At 32.2% G+C, this 18,141-nt stretch overlaps 1 protein-coding gene across 2 annotated transcripts in view; it reads left to right on the top strand.

Annotated features, from left to right (window-relative positions):
* The window catches only part of tyn (trynity), a 74,572-nt gene extending 56,954 nt beyond the window's left edge, over positions 1-17,618 (top strand). For both annotated transcript variants that reach the window (XM_035355351.2, XM_035355352.2), the window contains 8 exons: positions 2,007-2,153; positions 4,033-4,208; positions 9,447-9,580; positions 10,912-11,051; positions 12,489-12,570; positions 14,252-14,396; positions 14,485-14,650; positions 16,887-17,618. In XM_035355351.2, coding sequence (XP_035211242.1) covers positions 2,007-2,153; positions 4,033-4,208; positions 9,447-9,580; positions 10,912-11,051; positions 12,489-12,570; positions 14,252-14,396; positions 14,485-14,650; positions 16,887-17,047 — 1,151 coding nt within the window. In that variant the 3' untranslated portion in view covers positions 17,048-17,618. The remainder of the gene's footprint in view (positions 1-2,006; positions 2,154-4,032; positions 4,209-9,446; positions 9,581-10,911; positions 11,052-12,488; positions 12,571-14,251; positions 14,397-14,484; positions 14,651-16,886) is intronic.
* Positions 17,619-18,141: the final 523 nt, after the last annotated feature.

Genomic DNA, 18,141 nt, shown 5'->3' with positions numbered 1-18,141 from the left:
CTGGCCTCAAGACTGCTATGGTCTTTATGCATTAACATCTAAATACGTCTAATTACATACATATTTTGCGTTTTAATCAGTTATTTATCCGGAAAATCAATCAATGAAATCTACTTGCCACCGAGTTGTTGTTTGTTTTGTTATGTTGGAAATTGTGCATATCGCCTTAAGAACAAGTATTTCGCAAGTATTCCCTTTCGCGATTTTGCACCAAAATGCTATATTCATGCAGACATGTAACATTAATTACTTTCGCTCCATGCAACTTTTAATAGCGCGTATTTTAAAATTAAATTTAAGACCAAAAAGTGTCACAATTTGTCTGTAAAAACCACTGGAGTACAACAGAAAGAATTAATACGAAAATGCTTGTTCAAAACAGAAGAGAATTACGAGCTTGATTCCCTAAAGAATTCTTATGCGATAATGCTATAATTTGTAATTTTCTAACACTGTTTGGTAAAAAAAAACCTTTTTACTTACCTTTTTTTGTTGAAGTTTACAGCACACTGAAATTCTTTGCCATTCTTTACATGAAAAATTTTATTTTTACAGCTATTCACGATTTGTTAGCTTACAGAAGAACACTTAAGAAAATATTTTCTAGCGTTGCCATTACATTTCAATCAAAAAATTTTGCAAAGCGGTAAAAAGAACAACAAAATGAAAAATGAAATATAAATGAAAATTCTACGCCTTTTCGTAGCCAGCAACATAAAACTAACAGACGATGTTGCGTATTATGAATATTATGAAGATATCGAGCGATACTGCCTGCTAAAACATAAGAAATTTTATCCTATGGAATGCTGTCTAAGGAATTTTTATGCGCATGTTGTCAGAGTTTAGCATATTTTGAAAATATTAATATATTTATTGGTTGAGTAACTTATATAAGAAAAAGTAAATGTATGTGTCGTGGATACAATTAGCTAATCAATGTTCACAGGGACTCTCCTTTTCCCTCCTGCAACATGAAAGCATAGATGATTTTTTCCCAAACGACAATTGTGTTGCAATTTATCATTACGTTTCAGTTACAGCAAGTGCAAGTTTTCTGCTCCGAAGTTTAAACTTAGTTTAAAGTGCATGTGTATTTTATAGGCATTAATGCTTAAGAAACTTTTTAACCGAAATAGTGCATGAAGCTTTCCATTTATTTCAGGAGTTGATATGTTTTGTTAATTTTGATGCTTATTGGTACGCAAAGTTTGAGTTATATTTTAATTGATCCACCTTCGTTTAATATAATTTATTTATTATTTAATATTTATGTAATTGTATCGCGAAGTCTCAAACGTATATACAACTTCAAAGTTGGATTTATTTTTAATTCACCCATTCTCATTCCCATGTATTTCATAACGTAGCGAGTTTCATTCGTTCGCTTATTCGATTCGTTAGAGAATCGGAGGCTTACTATATATAGAGAGATAGATAGACATAAATATATTTATACGCATATATTTTATAAATATCCCTGCTACTACTGGGAAGCTCTTTTTTCTACTAAGTACTAAGCGCTTTGCTGTTCCGCTTTGTCCTTTGTGAGAAGATATAACTTGTAGTATAAAATTGTTTGGTGCTTATCGCACCCACAGTTGTGTGTAAAGGAGAATGTGTGTGCTGAAATTATTTGAAGGCACAATTTTATTTGTGTCTTGTTAGATAAAAAAGCACGATGTTAGATAACAAGACATAATGTTGTGTTGTTAATTGCCAACCTCTGCAAGTTTCTTGCTTTATTACGTATTACATCTGTTTGTTAGCCACATTTATAACCATCTCAGTCACACTAAAAAATAACTGGTGTTTTCTCTCCCATACCCTAAATTTATTTCAATTAATAGAGATCATATACAAAATTATTGCACATATGTATATATATTATGTGCGTGTGTCTAGAACAAAATTGCATTAACAACAATAGTATATAATATTCAGAAAACTTAATTTTAGCAACGATGTCAACAATCTTTTTTTTATTATTATTATTCCTTTTCCAGACGATACCTCATCGAAGAGAACAAAGCCATCCAAAGGAAACATCAACTTGAGCATGAGCCCCCAGCAACAGCAGCAACCCACCACCATTCCGTTTTTCCCGGAAACTCAGGATCCCTCTTGCGATGTCTACGGCGTGTGCTACGATGGTAAGACTTACGAAAAATCAAAACTTGTAACATTGTTCTGTCTTTAAAAACATGTTTAACAATCTGAAACACTTCTGGGCATTTCTTACAGATTTCAAATTGCAAAATCCAAACGTACTATTTTTTTGATTGATGCACTTCAGTTATAAAGAAACAATTTAAATTCAATCGTAATTGATTGATTGCTTGACTTAATTATGATAGGAGCAAGACATTAGAAACAGAGACGAGATTTAAAGAATTTCAAAAATCTTATTATACCGCTCTTTATTCGAATCCTTCCAATCATATCTGAAGATCTGCTAAACATTTGAACTCAAAATTAAAAAGCATTGTATTTACACACTTCCAATAAAAGTATATTGGAATACTTTATTATCTTCATTATTAAATAATAAAGAATCAAAATGAATGTATGCATGTTCTATATGTATATATGCATTGTGGAAATATGGTGGAACCTAGACCCAGCAATTTTTGAATACACATATTTTTATTCGTTTCATATGTTTGTGCGAATTTAGTTAATTTTTTTTAATTTAGAAACTTTGCGATTTAAAAGCGATGTGTTCCCATTGTTCAAAATAAAAGCATCAAAGGCTACTTCGGAAGATAAAAATGCTTTACCAATCGTTTTTCAAAAGATATAGTGGCTGTGCCTTACTTAACTATTCCATTCACATTAAAATACAGTTAACTAAATAAATTTAAAATGTCATAAAACCTACTTTCAATCTGAATAACAATGCTGTACAACTTTTTTAATGTTGTCTTCATGATGTATATTTTGAAATAATTCGTCATTTAGTGTTTACGGTAGAAACTACATAAATACAAGGAAATTTAAATAAAAAAGAAACACGTCAGTGCAAAATTTTAAATTGGAGGAGAGGGGAAGGCCCACCCTTATTTTGACGTATAATTTGAATAAAATTTTGTCGATTTCAAGAGCGATAAAAAATGTCTAAGGAGTAAAAATAATGTCTTCTTGAAGAGTAAGAATATTTAAATGAGGTTAATATTAAGTTAATATTCTTAAAAAAAGGGGAAAAAAATATTGCGGAATGATGGCAAAATTTGTATTACAAACTATCAGCGTAAAATGAAACTGTCAATAAAAGAAGGTGAAAAATTGGTATCACAAACCACCAGCGTAAAATAAACATGTCCAAAAGACGAAAAAATTAGTATCACAAACCATCAGTATAAAACAAAACTGTCCAACAAAAAAGGAAAGGAAATTGGGTAGATTAACAGGAGTGATGGCAGTTGATGTTAACCAGATGAACTTTTGCCCTAAACAAAAAGTTCTGATCATCTCTCTTTTTTTAATAAATCAGTAACTCAAATTCGAGTATATATATACACGAATTTGATCGCAATGGTGTTGTTCAAGTGTTATTGTAAATATGGTTCCTTAATGCTATTTATAAGTTAGCTTCTTCATTTCTAATTATGTTTATTTGTCCTTTATTTGTGTTGTGTTCTTTTTACTTCCAAAATTGATTAAATTTACGTAACCGCATGAATTTATTCTCCAGAATAAACTGCTATAAAATACAGCAAATTATTATTGGTTTATTCCTGTTAATTATAATATAGATTATCCCTCTTTTCTGCGCTTTTTAACTGTCTTCCGATCAACCGTAACTTTCAGATAATGTGGTCCTCTCGTGGCTATATCAAAATAAGAGCTAAACCACAAACTATTATCCTAGTTGATCGGAAATTGAGTATACTTCATTTAAATGTAAATCGATAATTGCATGCTGAAAAAAATATTAAAACTGATCTCTTTACTTAATTTTCTTATTAATTAATTCTTCATACTTTAAAATAGTTTTAGAAATTAAATATCAATCAATGAATATCTTTTTAGTATCTATCCAGTGCACGGACACAAAGATCATTGTTTATGTGAAAACGAACAGGCATTTCCACGGACGAATTTATGCACTGGGAAGGAGCGAGACTTGCCATGCCAATGTCCTCAACAGCAACCAGTTTAGATTGGACCTTTCTCTCAGCGGACAAGACTGCAACACGCAATCCATGGTCGGTTATTCTTACTAACTGCTTTCTCGATATTTGCTAAAACTTAATCTTTAGAATAATTTGTAGAAAAGCCTCAAAGTACTTAATATTTATGATTTTGTTTGAGTTAGCTATCGTGTTTTACTTAAGTGCAGCTTCTACCTTTTATCCTACCAAATGAGGTTCATTTTATCATCCCAAATGAGTAGATTAACTGTCAAGTAAAACAAACACGTGCTTAGAGCATCAAGGAAAGGGGGCACCACAAAAAGGTGATAAGAAACTCAAGGCAAAGAGAACATCACAAATACGTCCTTAGGATATCAAGTAAAAGAAGTACCACAAAAAAAAAAAAAAAAAAAAGCACTTAGGACATCAGAAGGAAGAACCACAAAAATGTACTTATATATTCAAGGAAAGAGGGCATCACAAAAAGATGCTTAGAGCATGAAGGAAAACGAGCACCACAAAAAGGTGGTTAGGACATCTAAGACAAATTGTGCTTCGGGCATCAAAAAAGGAGACACACGAAAATTTTCCATTGCCAGTATTGCCGTTGAATGCATCATGCAAACCAAGACTCGGAGAGATTTAAAGAAAAAAATGGGAGTAAACGTACCTAAGGCAAAAATTTCTTTTAAGTGTTTAGGGCTTCTAAAAGTCTTAACTTGACTTTGTTCGTAAGGCCCTCAAAACTATCTCGAATTTTTCTTAGAACTGTGCAGTGTCATATATTTTTATTCATTAGAAATTGGCCTTTTCATCTAACCAGGATAAAGTATGGCTACAACAACAAACTCTCTTCAGCAAGAATTTCTCAGACAAAACGCATCATTTCTTTAAAACAGTATTTCAAGGTCGGTACTTCTCATCTTAATTTCCCCTGTATTACATAATCATCTGCCGCTAAATGGATTAGAGTACCCGAAGTTGCGTTTCGCATTTTACTTATGATTTGATTACTTATGATTTGATTTACTTATGATTAATCATAAGTAAAATGATTTCTTACCATTTTACTTATGATTAATTTATTATGATTTGATTCCGCTATAAACTAGTGCTGTCCTGAGTTGAAATGCAGGAAATGAGTTCAACACGAGGACTGCTCAAGAAGTGACCAGCGTTACCGGCAAAGACAGAGTAAAAAGCAATGACTTTGGAGATACCAATTTTTAAATAACATGATATTAATCGGTGCAGAATCATCACGCGTATATAAAAGTTCCGTATTTAGCTGTGTGCTCGGAAACTAAAATCATCTGTACAGTTTTGCAGAAATTCGTACGTTTACGCACTTGCTCGATTTAGAGGAACGCTGATGGGATTGCAAGTTAAAAAAGTAACAAAATTTCTTTCTTGAAAACCGTAGTGTTTGATATACTTTGAAACATATTACTTACGAAATAATAATGATTTCGAATTTACGACCAGATAAACATGTATGTAGTATTCCAATACACAGTTAATGGTTATAAATGCAATTAAGGTTATTATAAATCTATGAGTATTAGTACTATAAAATGAGGAATACTGAAACAGGGAAATACTCAACACTCATTAGGGCAGAACCTCCAAATAAAGAAGCCCTTATAAAGACGCTTATTGGGACTTCCTTCATATTCTTTTTCTCTAAAATCATTTGAATGTTAACATGTGATAAAGATACAACAGAAAATGTTTCGGGGAAAAAAAACAGTTAGATGAATCGCAGCAATAAAGAATGACCAGCCATAGCGCCAGTCCCAGTAATATGTTCCCAGAAAGTTAAATACTCTGCCAAATATCAAGTCAAGAAGCAGTTTTGTAATACAAGAGATCTTGTCATTGCGAATGACAAAAATTGTCCAAAAGCTCTGAAGACAGCTATATGAATCTAATGTGAAGAAGAAATCGCCAGCCAACAGCTAAACAACTCGCTTAGAACACATCAACAGACTATGAGATAAGGATAAGCGGTTTCTATTTACTATACATATTAGGAAAAGTCTTTTCTTCAGATGATGACCTATAATTTGTGATCCTCTAACTTTCTCTTTCAATTAGAATGGAATCGCCATTCCGAGAGAATTAGTGATTAACGGTAAGTAAAGAGATGCGATTCTGTGTGTTTTTCATTAGGTTGTTTGTTCGAAATTTTATCCAGTGGATATAATTTTGGACATAACGGAATTCATTTGGAAGAGGATAAGGATTTGTATACTGGCTCCAGAGATTTAATCATCTACCATACGGACGAGCCTTATGGTACGTAAAAAAAGTAGTTTCGTAAAACATGTTCTTGTCAGAACTTTAAATCAGGCCCAAAGCCTTGTTGTCTTCAAGCCATTTTAAGAAACGTGTACTTTCAAAATTCTCAACACCTAAGGATAGGGCACTGAGAAAAGCCTGGCTTCTATCCACCCACACAGATAGGTGTTATTTAAGGACTTGTTTTGTGAATTTTATACCTCCAAAGACTGTCATACTGTTAAAGTACAAAACTCGGTCACTATGGATGATCCCGGGTTATTTGTGAGAGCAATATCTGGAATCTAAAGCTATTGTTTAGGTGGATTAGAACCATACTCGTCGAATTTGGTTCCTTTCGAACATGTGTGGAATGCCTGTAAGTAGCCATTTAGAATGCCAGAACTACCAAAGAATCTGCAGGAAACTCTTTAGAGTAGGAGAAGTTAAGTCTGCAACAACTTACTGACGATCTGATGTATCTTCATGTTAGTCGTTTATATTTAAGAAGACTATACATTAAGAATGTTTCGAATAAACGTAATGGGAAGTTCAATTATTCCTCTCTGTTGTCACGTGAATATTTTGTCCTTATTTACTTCAGCAGTTCAGCAACATTTAAGTTTAGGAAGTTGAGGAATAAAATTCTAATATATTTTCCAGTTTCTTTATGTACACTGCGCAAAGGAAAAAAAAAGTTTTACATCTTCCGTTCTACTGGGCCGAATGACGAAATTTAACTTGCGTTTTCCATGTCATGAAAGAACGACTTAGGATATATATTAGATTTATATATAGCAATTGTTCTAACATTGGCATTTTCACACAAAATTGGGCTTTTTCTGAAGAAACATACCAATTCTTTTTGCATATTTCGTTTTTACGACAGAAATTATGCTAAGTGTTGTAAAAATCGCGCGAGTAGTTTTTAAAAAATTAGCTCTCAAAATTTTAGCTCTTCCATGTTAATTGAACTTGGTATATATTTATTAATATCTCTTTTTTATATTAAACTTACTTGATTCTTCCTTTCGAAATTTAGGCTCATTCCAAATAAAATTCGCCCATTTTTAATGATTTGTTTTTTAAATTTGTAATTTTAAATAAATTTTATTAAACAAATCTGAACTATAATCTATAAAATTTTTACCATCATCTTAAAGTAGATGTATTTCTAAGCATACCTGTAAAAAATTAGTTTTTTTATTCAATATTTTCTAGGTAATATAGGTTGCCATATATAAGAAGTTCACCAAGGGAATTATTCTTGGAGCAAACTAAAAAAAAAATGCGCGAAGATAAATTTTTGAATTTCTCCGTTAGTTTCGCAGCAAATTTTACAAAACTTAATATTTGGACATAATTTGAGTCATAGAAGAGAAATATGGAAAACAATTGGCATGTCATTTCAGAAAAAGACCGATTTGGTGTCAAAATACGTATATTAGAACAATGCTATATATAAATCTAATATATATCCTAAGTCGCGATTTCGAGACATGAAAAACGCAAGCTGAATTTTTTCAATCAGTCCAGTAGAACGGGAGATACAGAACTATCCTTTTTCCCGCAGTGTAAGCAATATCGCAAGCAATATTGGATTTTATATGTTACTTTTTAATTTTGCTCCCAATCATTACATTGTAGGTGGATAAATTCCCATTATTGCCAGGTCATCCGGGACTTGAATATAAACTCAGTCACTGAAAGCGTTATTGTCAAGAAATACCTCATAAATAACTTTCCGTGAAGTCCAAAACTTAAGAATACGTAAGAATGAATACTTATGTGACTGAAACACAAGCAGAATTCTTATATATATATAAAATTAATGAAATTCAAGCGGAAAAAAATTGTCATTAGCAGAAATCCTATTGAATTGTTTTCAAATATGAAAAACAGGAATATCTCTAAGTTCAATGTAATTAGAATACAGGCAATTTTGGATTTCCAACATACCGCACATTAAATTTTACGTTAAAAGAAGTAAAAGAAAAGGAATGAGTTGTCTAATCAGAAAACGTCGTAACCACCAGAAGGCAGATTATTTCTTTGGAAACGATCGTTTAGCTGCATCAAGATTAATTTAATTGCCGCAGAAACATTATGCCAGGTTTATACTTCAATAAATCATTACTAAAAGATTTAGTCTGTTCTTACTCTCCAATACAGGTTCAAATAAAATCGATGTTTTTATTTATTCAGATTACTTTTTCCTTTTAGTGATGGATCATTTGTGTTATTCTTTCCAACCTTGGATGTGATGGACGCTTCTGAAGTTACTCATCCAGAATCTAAACCTGATTACCCAATTCTATTCCGATTATCATCTCCATTACCATTATCCATAACAATCATGGTAAAAGCGTAACCTTCAATCGATAAATGGTAAAGGTGCATAAACACCCCACAGAACAGTCACGGAATCTGATAGGTTATAGACTGATAAAAGTTGCCTTTCGCAAATTAGGTGCTGTGATCCCTGCATTAGATTAGCCTTAGTTAGTCAAATAGCATGGAATGAACAGATCCACTGAACGCTGAAATCTTTAATGAACAATTTTTGTTCACCTTTATGTAGCTTGTAGAGACACGCATGATTTATCGTCTATAGAAGCATTACTGAGAATATCTGTTCCGGGTTATTATGAAAATTCAAGATATGCGTACAAAAAAGGCATTTATTTCAAGTAACCGGCTACAAAATTTAACCTTACTTTAAATATAGCGGCATAAAAATATGAACATTAAATAAGAACATAGCGTAGGTTCCTAAAATATGATTTCAACATAAACAAAATTGAAAAAACTCATAATCAATGTACATAAACTTTTCGAGAGTATTTTTAGAGCCTAAGTGGCTTTGATGATGGACATTTGGAACAGTAGTGCTTCAAAGCGTCTTGCACTGCTCCATTGGTATTTTCTACTCAATCAAAATTATTTTAAGACAATAAAAATTTTTTCACTTTTTGAAATTTTTAGCGAAATGAGAAGAGATGAGAGCGTTTGACATTCTGTTCATTTCAGGGTGGAGTGTATACGAACACTGTTGTCCTACAGCACCACAACGTGGTAATGACTAGGACAGACAAAGTTTACAACGTCAGATGCACTTATGAAGTTACCTCGAGGAATATTTCTTTCGGCATGATGCCCATAAGGTAAAAGTTTTAAATCTATTCTCGTTGAATTAAATCTATTGTAAATTGTAAAAGTTAAAAGAGTTAGAATTTGAATATGTCATTATTTCTCTGGAAAAAAACAATTAATACAGTAGATTATAACTATTTACTTAATAAGGATCAAAAGGTTTACTGTAAAGTAATCTATATAAGTCTCTGAAACTCTTTTTGAATTTTTGACTTTTTATGCCCTTCTGCTTATTAATGTATGCCATGACGATTATCAAGACAATCACAAAAAGATAATTCGTTACCTTTTTTTCTGGGTATTTGCTTTTTTCCTGAAATCCAAGAAATATAAAGACTTCTCTTAGTTTGTTAAGCTTATGCAAGTTAAACTTAAGCATTTTTCCGTATTGTAAAGCAAAGAAGACATTCATAATTAAATCATGGATATAGGATTTAAGATTTTTCAAGCTTGAAAATTCTATGTAGATTTTTATGAGAGTTCAATAATAAAAATCCGCTGAATCCTGTTGAAATCTAGAAAAACAGATTTACTGAAAACATTTTAAATGATTTCTCAAATATTTCTTGAGGACTAAATTAAAAGACTTCCAAATCTAAAGAGAACTTTAAAATTACAAATTAAAATATAAATTTATTTTATTTTACTAATTTTAATAATAAAAATAAGAATACGTGAAGAATTAATTTGCATATCAACTGAATTTCAATATTTCTAAATATTTCAAAATTTCTAAAAGAAAATGTTCTTGCTTCTAAAATAAAAGTTTAAATTACCTCACGAATGAAAGTGGACTGCTAAACAGAATAATTCAAAATTTAATCCAGAACTGAAAATTGAGATATTTCAAATGCTTTTTATGTGTCAGATGTCATAAACTGTAAAATTATTTTCTGCATCTATTCAGCCTAAATGATAAAAATGGTCTATAAATATCTGTTTTATTAGAAATGAGTTGACAATTTGTAAAAAAGAACAAATAGAAAATGAAAAGAAAAAAAATAATTCAATTATATTTCTTACTATTAAGTACAAAAGGAGAATTAAAGAAAAATATACAATTCCTCCCTAACTTAAATTACAAGTCACTTATTATAAAAAACACTTATTTTTAAATTTTACTCTTGATTCTTTCTTCAGTCTCTTTTTTCAGTTGCAGAATTGTTTTATTGTTCTCTGCAACCAAAAGCAATCGTTTCGGCAAGCACAGCAAAAAGTGCTTAGCCTAGAACGTGATATAGACAGAATACGTTTGCATTTTATGTCGGTGTCGAATAAAGTGATGATTTCCTTCAAGAAATACTTCCAAAACAATTATAATGGTAAATTATTTATCTTTTAGAGATCCAGACACAATGCAAGTGACAGCATCTCCAGAAGCTCCATTGCCCAAAATCGTCATCTTGGGAATGGAAGGAAGGGAGGCATCGACTGTCAGAATTGGCGACAAACTCACCTTTAGGATTGAAATACCAGAAGGAAGTAAGATAAGCTTTAAAACTTTGTTTTAAAATGGGCATTAAAAATGACTTTTTTCTCATTTTTTCTTATATGTTAATACTTACAACTATGAACAATCTATAACACCGAGAACTAAAGGGCATCCAAGAAACTTCCATATTCATATCATTTTCAGTTTAACTTAATGAATTCACCTGCATAGTTGTTCTAAGCGGTCCCTGTGTCCTTCCTCGCTTTGGAAATATAATTTTGTGTGATATTTTCTCCGGCATTTCAAGTGTGATAGAGTCAAAAAGCACCGTATATTGCAACTAACTATTGTTGCGCAGCCAATTTTTGGTAATCAATCTCGTGACTTCAGTAACCACAAATCTAGTATTGTAACAATTTCGTCTGTTATTTTCAAATATCTATTTCAGGTAATATAATAATCATATATAGGCACTTAGAATGCATATACATATGTAATAAATTAAATTTCCAATATTATCTAAAATAATTTTCTATATTGATTATAAATATTCTTTTACTCAACAAAATGAAGAAGGTAACTCCCCCTTTTCGCGGTTAATTTGCCCCTTATGTTTTCCTGTTTTCCCCCTAAGTGTTTCCCTTTTGAGCTTCAGAGGGTGAGGCTTGTAATACAGAGTGGTACGTACTGGATTCACCAATTTGAGGTGCCAATTCTATACAGTTGCACGTGGGCGTGTGGGGTAAACCTTCATTCAAGTAGAGCTTGGTTTAATTGCGGCTAAGAACACGAGGCTAACTGCTTAAGCGGGGATGCCTTTGTGGAGGATTTTGTCAGGGAAACTGGCTCATAGCCACGTTACATACGGAGAACCCATAAAAGTGCCCATGCAGCCAGCTCATTTGTCTGGAATCGAACTCAGGTTGAATTATCAGTGTCCAACTACTTCACTGCTCGGCCACTACTGGCCACCTTGAAAAGCTAGGAGTCAGACGATTAGTATATCATGAATTGCTGGATGGTGCAGTTGGGACTGCAGCAATGGAAGCTTTCATTAGAGCAGCTCTGTTACAGACGCTAAGGAGATATTGCGATGGAACAGTGAAGATCAGCAGAATTATCGGTAAGACAGTTAGAAGATATAATTTGGTTCCAAGAGGACGGCTCAACGGCAAGCACAGTTATGGCTATACCCCGGCGATTTTCACCAAGACACGCTTATGACCAGCATGGAAACCTTCCCGCATGGTTGCCCGTTTTACTATATTTCATAATATACTCAAAATTATACTTCAACAATTACTTATAAATATGTTTCAAGCTCCAAAATCGGAGTCGAGTCATTTCTTAGTACAACTGTAAGGTATAAGTAGCGTTTAAGTTGTAAAAAAAAAAAAAGGTGTTTATTGAATTTTAATAGTGAATGAGATTTTTAGGTAATGAACTTTATCTAACATTTGTTTTCATTTCATTTTTCTTTTTTTTAGCACCTTATGGAATTTTCGCCCGCAGTTGTGTTGCCATGGCAAAGGATGCTAGAAGCGTTTTCGAAGTCATTGACGACCGAGGGTAAGAAGATATATATTCATATTAAATTACATTTTTAATGACGAAGTTTTAGTTGTTCAAACAACAGAATAAGAAAACGAAATTTTGCAGTCCTTGCATGTTTAAACACTTGTTTCTGTTTTTGCTCGCTTATTTTGCATGTTCTTGTAATAAGTAGTATGATCTCGAGAAATAAAAAATCTGATGTGTACACCACATGACTTTCTTGTACGGAATATTAAATTATGCACATTTTTTCTTGCATTTCATTTAAACTTATTGGATTGAATTAAATCTACTTCGCCGACAGCCCATAAACCACAACAGAATAAAGGCATTCTTTAAAATTCACTCTAGTATTTGTTTACCATAGCGACACTCTGGCGATAGATTCACTTAACTGTATTAATAATTATATAACAGTTAACTTATATAATAATTATATAACGGAAACTAAGTTAACTGTTTTATAATCCAATAATTATATAACAGTTAACTTATATATTTCGTTCATATTATAACTCATAATGCACAAAATTTATATCATTTAAAGAATAGAATTATCTAATCGTTGCCACATGTTGTATTCAAATACTATAATAAAGCTAGAATGATGTATAAAAGAAATTAAGCAAACAAAACAAAAAAGAAACAGTTTTTCACAGACGATTGAGTATTTCTCATTTAATTAATTCAGTTCTCACTTCGCGAGAAGGCAAAATTACATAAAAACTCAAAATATCTATATTAAAAATTACGAAGTAAATTTTAAACACTTATTTCCTCGAAAAAATTCCAGAAAGAATTAAGCATGATTTCATTGGCAATAATAAATGAATGCGTTATCTCTGTTGTTGCGAAGTTAAGTTTCTCTAGATTGGCAACAAATCCACTAATCTCCTGTTTCAAATGTAAACATCAATAGCCGCCATAAAAAAAGGCTTAGCGGCTCTTAGACAACTTTAAAATTGTTGATAATTCTAAAAATATTGCATACAGATTTACTTAAGGCATAAAAACCTTAACCGGAAGATAAATACAACATAATACAATCATTTTTAAAGCAAAACATGTACAATTTACAAACATATAAGAATAAAGAAACTGAGATCACTGAGCCGGGTAACAGAGTTGATATATATATAAATATATTTATATACGTTTGGTGCGGCCGATTGCAACCAAAATACGAGGTGCACATCTACATGTTATAGCAGTCCTATATACAAAATTTCAACGTTCTGAGGCTACTCGTTTTTGAGTTATGCGAGATACGTACGTACGTACGTACGTACATACGTTCGTACAGACGCCACGAAAAATTCTCTTCAGAATTAATTTTAAAGCAGTTTTATAATTTTTTTGAAGGAAGAGAGTATTTTATTCTGTCCTTACGTACAGATATCACGTAAAAACATCGTTAAATTGCATTCGATAATGGTCAAAATGGATATTTTCGTTGAAATATGCTGCCTGAAACTTTTCGCGATTACAATACTTCCTTTTTACTTAGTACAAGGAAGTAAAAAGAAAGAATAACTATAAAAAAGTTAACTAGAATTTAAATTCGATATAAAGCCTTACATATTAACAATCCAAATTCAACGAGCATTTCTTAGTACATAAGAACGCATTTTAAATGATATTTCTGTATGTTCTTAAAGCAAAGTATGCTTTTTAATGTATAATCTTCTCTTTCCAGTTGCCCAGTTGATCCAAACATATTCCCTCGCTTCCGAGAAATAGGCAGTTCCCTCGAAAGTAGCTATGAAGCTTTCCGATTCACAGAATCTTATGGCGTGATATTCCAGTGCAATGTCAAATACTGTATCGGCAAATGCGAGGCTGTAAGTCAAAAATTTTTTCTGCTTTTTAAGTTACATTCCCAGATCCTTGCAGCAATTCATATATAATCACATCATTGTGTAAATTTAGGTGAATTGCGGTCATGGTATGGAAAAGACTAGCTCTTGGGGACGAAGAAAGAGGTCACAGCCCATTGAAAAAGAAGATAGTGAAATGACTCTCAGTCACGAAATATTAGTTCTGGATTTTGGAGATGAGTCCGTCAGTTCCATGCGAGACGTCAATTCTGTTAACGGTAAGTCTGTTATTGTAAGAATTAATAATGGGAGAGTTCATAAGTTTGTGAAGAGGTCGATACCTTAGTAAAGAAGAAAGCAGTTTTATCCAAAACGTGAACACCATTTATGCGAGAAACCCCGTTCATTACTTGAGAAGGTTTGATAATCTTCATTTCAAAGAAATCTGGGAATTATTCTTTGTCAATGAGCAAAGAAATCAATCGATAAACCGATTAATTAAGATCTATTTTCAATTATTCTTGATCACGATTAACTACTAAGCCAGTCTCATCATGTCCTCGGTGACTTTTCGTTCAAAATTTACGCCTATAATAAAACCAGTACGTGTTGCATCACAGTTAAAATGTATTTAGATATCGAATGAGTTTAAAAAAAAGTATATTAACATGATATAGATCTTAAAGATTGGTTATTTACATTGCTCATGCAATCACTACTTCCGTCTAATTAGTCTTCCGCCTACTGCAATAGATTTAACGACTTTGGAAGAGCTGGATTAAGATTTTAAAGGCTAAAAGCACTTTAAAGATTTTGATGCCTCCCCAACAGGTTTTCCCCAGTCCTTCTCCCTCGATGTCGGTTTAGCTGCACCATTCCATGGTAAAACTGGCAACGGGAAATTTGTGGTGCCTCCGTTCATGAGACCCTGAGTACCCTTTCCTTTTCGTGGTTCCTCTTTCCTTTGATGCCCTAAGCACGTGCTTACTTTGCCTAATGGCTAATTCAGCTCTGGATTTGGGGTTTACCAAGAAATGACCAAGAGATTATTCTATCTCTTCAGAAAAGAGATTTCCATTCGAAATGGAAAATTAAAATGTGCGTTAAGCGGAAATGGTCATACAGAATTTTTTCATCTGGGACAAAAAACGTATCCGAATACAAACGAGGTTTGCTGAACCATGCATTTTTTTTCGCTATTGCCACACGATTCATTTACTTATAGTGTCAAGGGTTATTGAATCTGGATTACCGAAGCTTACTTTAAATTAATAATAACTCAACGAATGATTGGAATACTTACATGTACAATAATTACATGAGCAATGGGCCAGTACCTTGTTATCTTGTCCTAACATTAATTCTATGGGCACTACAAAATTGTGGAAACTTATTAAAGCCTGTTCACAAAAGAAACAAAAATAAGATAGGCCGTTATTTTGTTATGAAATTTCAGATGGTTTCCATGTTGTTAATCCCGACTATTCCGTTTCGTCTAGTAACGAACCAAAGGCACAAGGAAAGAAATAAGCCAATATGACCTCGAAAATAAAAGGTATGGCCTTAATGGAAAAGTACCGAACAGTCTTTTTAAACTTCGATTACCGCGATGAATAACTTTGCATATTTCAACAAAATCTAGAATTATTTTCAAAATCCTCGGTTTTTGCGAAGTCCTGTTACGGATATCTCAGAATCCAAAGTACTCCGGACATGTCGCGCCTGTTACACTTTCAGTATAACAGGCGCGACCCGCCTTTTTCCCATGCAGTTCCAAGAAGGGGAAGTTTGTTACGTACTACTACGCGGCTGGAAGAGCCGGGTAAATGATGTACTACTTTGATCACTTTTATGTTCTAAACATATATGTTTAATTTATTCGCATTGTCCAATAAAGATAAAGCGCCTTCTACTATTAAGCATGTGTTTTAATTATGATAGAGAACCCACAAACGACGAACCTTACAAGATGTTCTTAACAGTTAATTAACTGTAAAATATATTTTTTAGCTGTATTCTTTTCGTCTGATCATAAAAAATACTGAACTTTAATAAATTACTTTAAGTACCAGTAACTTATTACTATGTTAATACTGGCGTGAAAATGCGTTTATTATTATAGTTAAAGCTGTCAATAATAATAATTCTCAAATAACTCTTTCTTTCAGAAACAAAAGAGAGAGATTCTTCGAAATGTTAATCTTTAATTCGGCGCCTTGTGAGACAAGGAGAGAATACCCAGTTAATCATTAGCTAAAAACTATTTCGAATCATACAGATAAAATTCAAAACTAATATTAATCTCTTAAGAATGAATGAACACCTGACAACTTAAAAGCGAATGGAAGGGCATTTACGATTTGGTGAAAAAAACCCCAAGTGGTATCTTTGTGGAGGTTATTCTACTAGGAATAAAATCATTATTCCCAGTAAAAATTTTTAATTTAAAATGCTAAATTAAAATCAACATGTTAAATCATGACGTTTATTTTGTTCAATTTTCTTCATTTTCAGAGAGCACCCACTACAAAGAATCGGTTTTGATGCTGGAATCCTGCGCTTCAAAAACTTCGTTGATGGCACTAAGTGTGACGAGTGCACTTCTTCTTGTATTTTACATCTGTACAGTTGCCTATTTTGTAGCTCAAAGAAGGGTCACCAAAGAATTCCGATAGAAGCTTCATTACAAGAACTGCACAAAGCGTTTTGACTAAAGCAGGGAAAAAGAAAACTTCTTTCCTATCTACATTATCATGACCAATCCTTTGAAACGCAAGGCGCAAAAGGAGAAAACCAAAAAAGAAAAATTCCTAACATTTTATATATAACATATTTAAGTTGAATATACATTTTAATAACATATTTGCGTTGAATACGGGGTTCAAACACAAATATGTTATTGAAACTTCATAGCGTTTCTGATAATAAATACTTGTCGGTTCATAAGTTCAACGTATTGCCCATGCACGTTCAAAGGCATTTGTCATTATATTTATTAGCTTCATCAGCTCATTGTTCATATTTATTTATAAAATGTACTGCCTCACGTGATGTTTATTTATGTCTAATTTATTTTTATTTATTGTGTAACGCTTTTTTGTGGAAGGGTCGGAGTGGAGGTTTTATACGGTTTCCTAACACGAAACCTGTACATAGCAGTACTGGAAAGCTTTAAGCGGATACTTAGTGTGTACAACCTTTTACATTGTACATATATTTTTTAGAATAAAAAATAATTTATATAAATTCTGTATTTTGTATTTTCTAGCACATTTGCAAAAAAAAAAAAAAAAAAAAAAGTACACTATACAGTTTACTCAGGATACAATCAACAAAGCAAGAAGAGATTCAGACACCTTTCTTCTTTTTGGCCAAAGGTTCTTAATCCTTTTCTTACATCGATCACTTTTAAAAGAATGGTTTTCTTCATCGAACCCATTATATTTTTCTCTATAATATACTAATATACAGCACATAACTTAACCACAATACAAATGATTGCCTATAAATATTGTAAAGATAAAAATTAGACTAATGATTTGAACAGAAGCTTTGATAAAATGGTATGTTTATTAGATTATGTTTATTATTTTTTGCATTATTATTGCTTTTCATTTCAAAAACATGAAAAAGTTTTCAGAAACAGAATCATAGATTTTAATGTCATAAAATTTTGATTCAGTTAACATGACAGCAGTACTTGATGTATGGATGAAAGCTTTTTTAATGTTTGCGTAAAATTGCTTAACTCTTAAACCACCTTGTTCAG

Source organism: Stegodyphus dumicola, chromosome 9 (genome assembly GCF_044657685.1).
Source record: "Stegodyphus dumicola isolate Sdum_Otavi_A_Nest chromosome 9, ASM4465768v1".
Lineage (NCBI taxonomy): Eukaryota > Metazoa > Arthropoda > Arachnida > Araneae > Eresidae > Stegodyphus > Stegodyphus dumicola.
The sequence above is the reverse complement of the archived record's forward strand: the minus strand, read 5'-3'. Positions and strand labels throughout refer to the sequence as shown.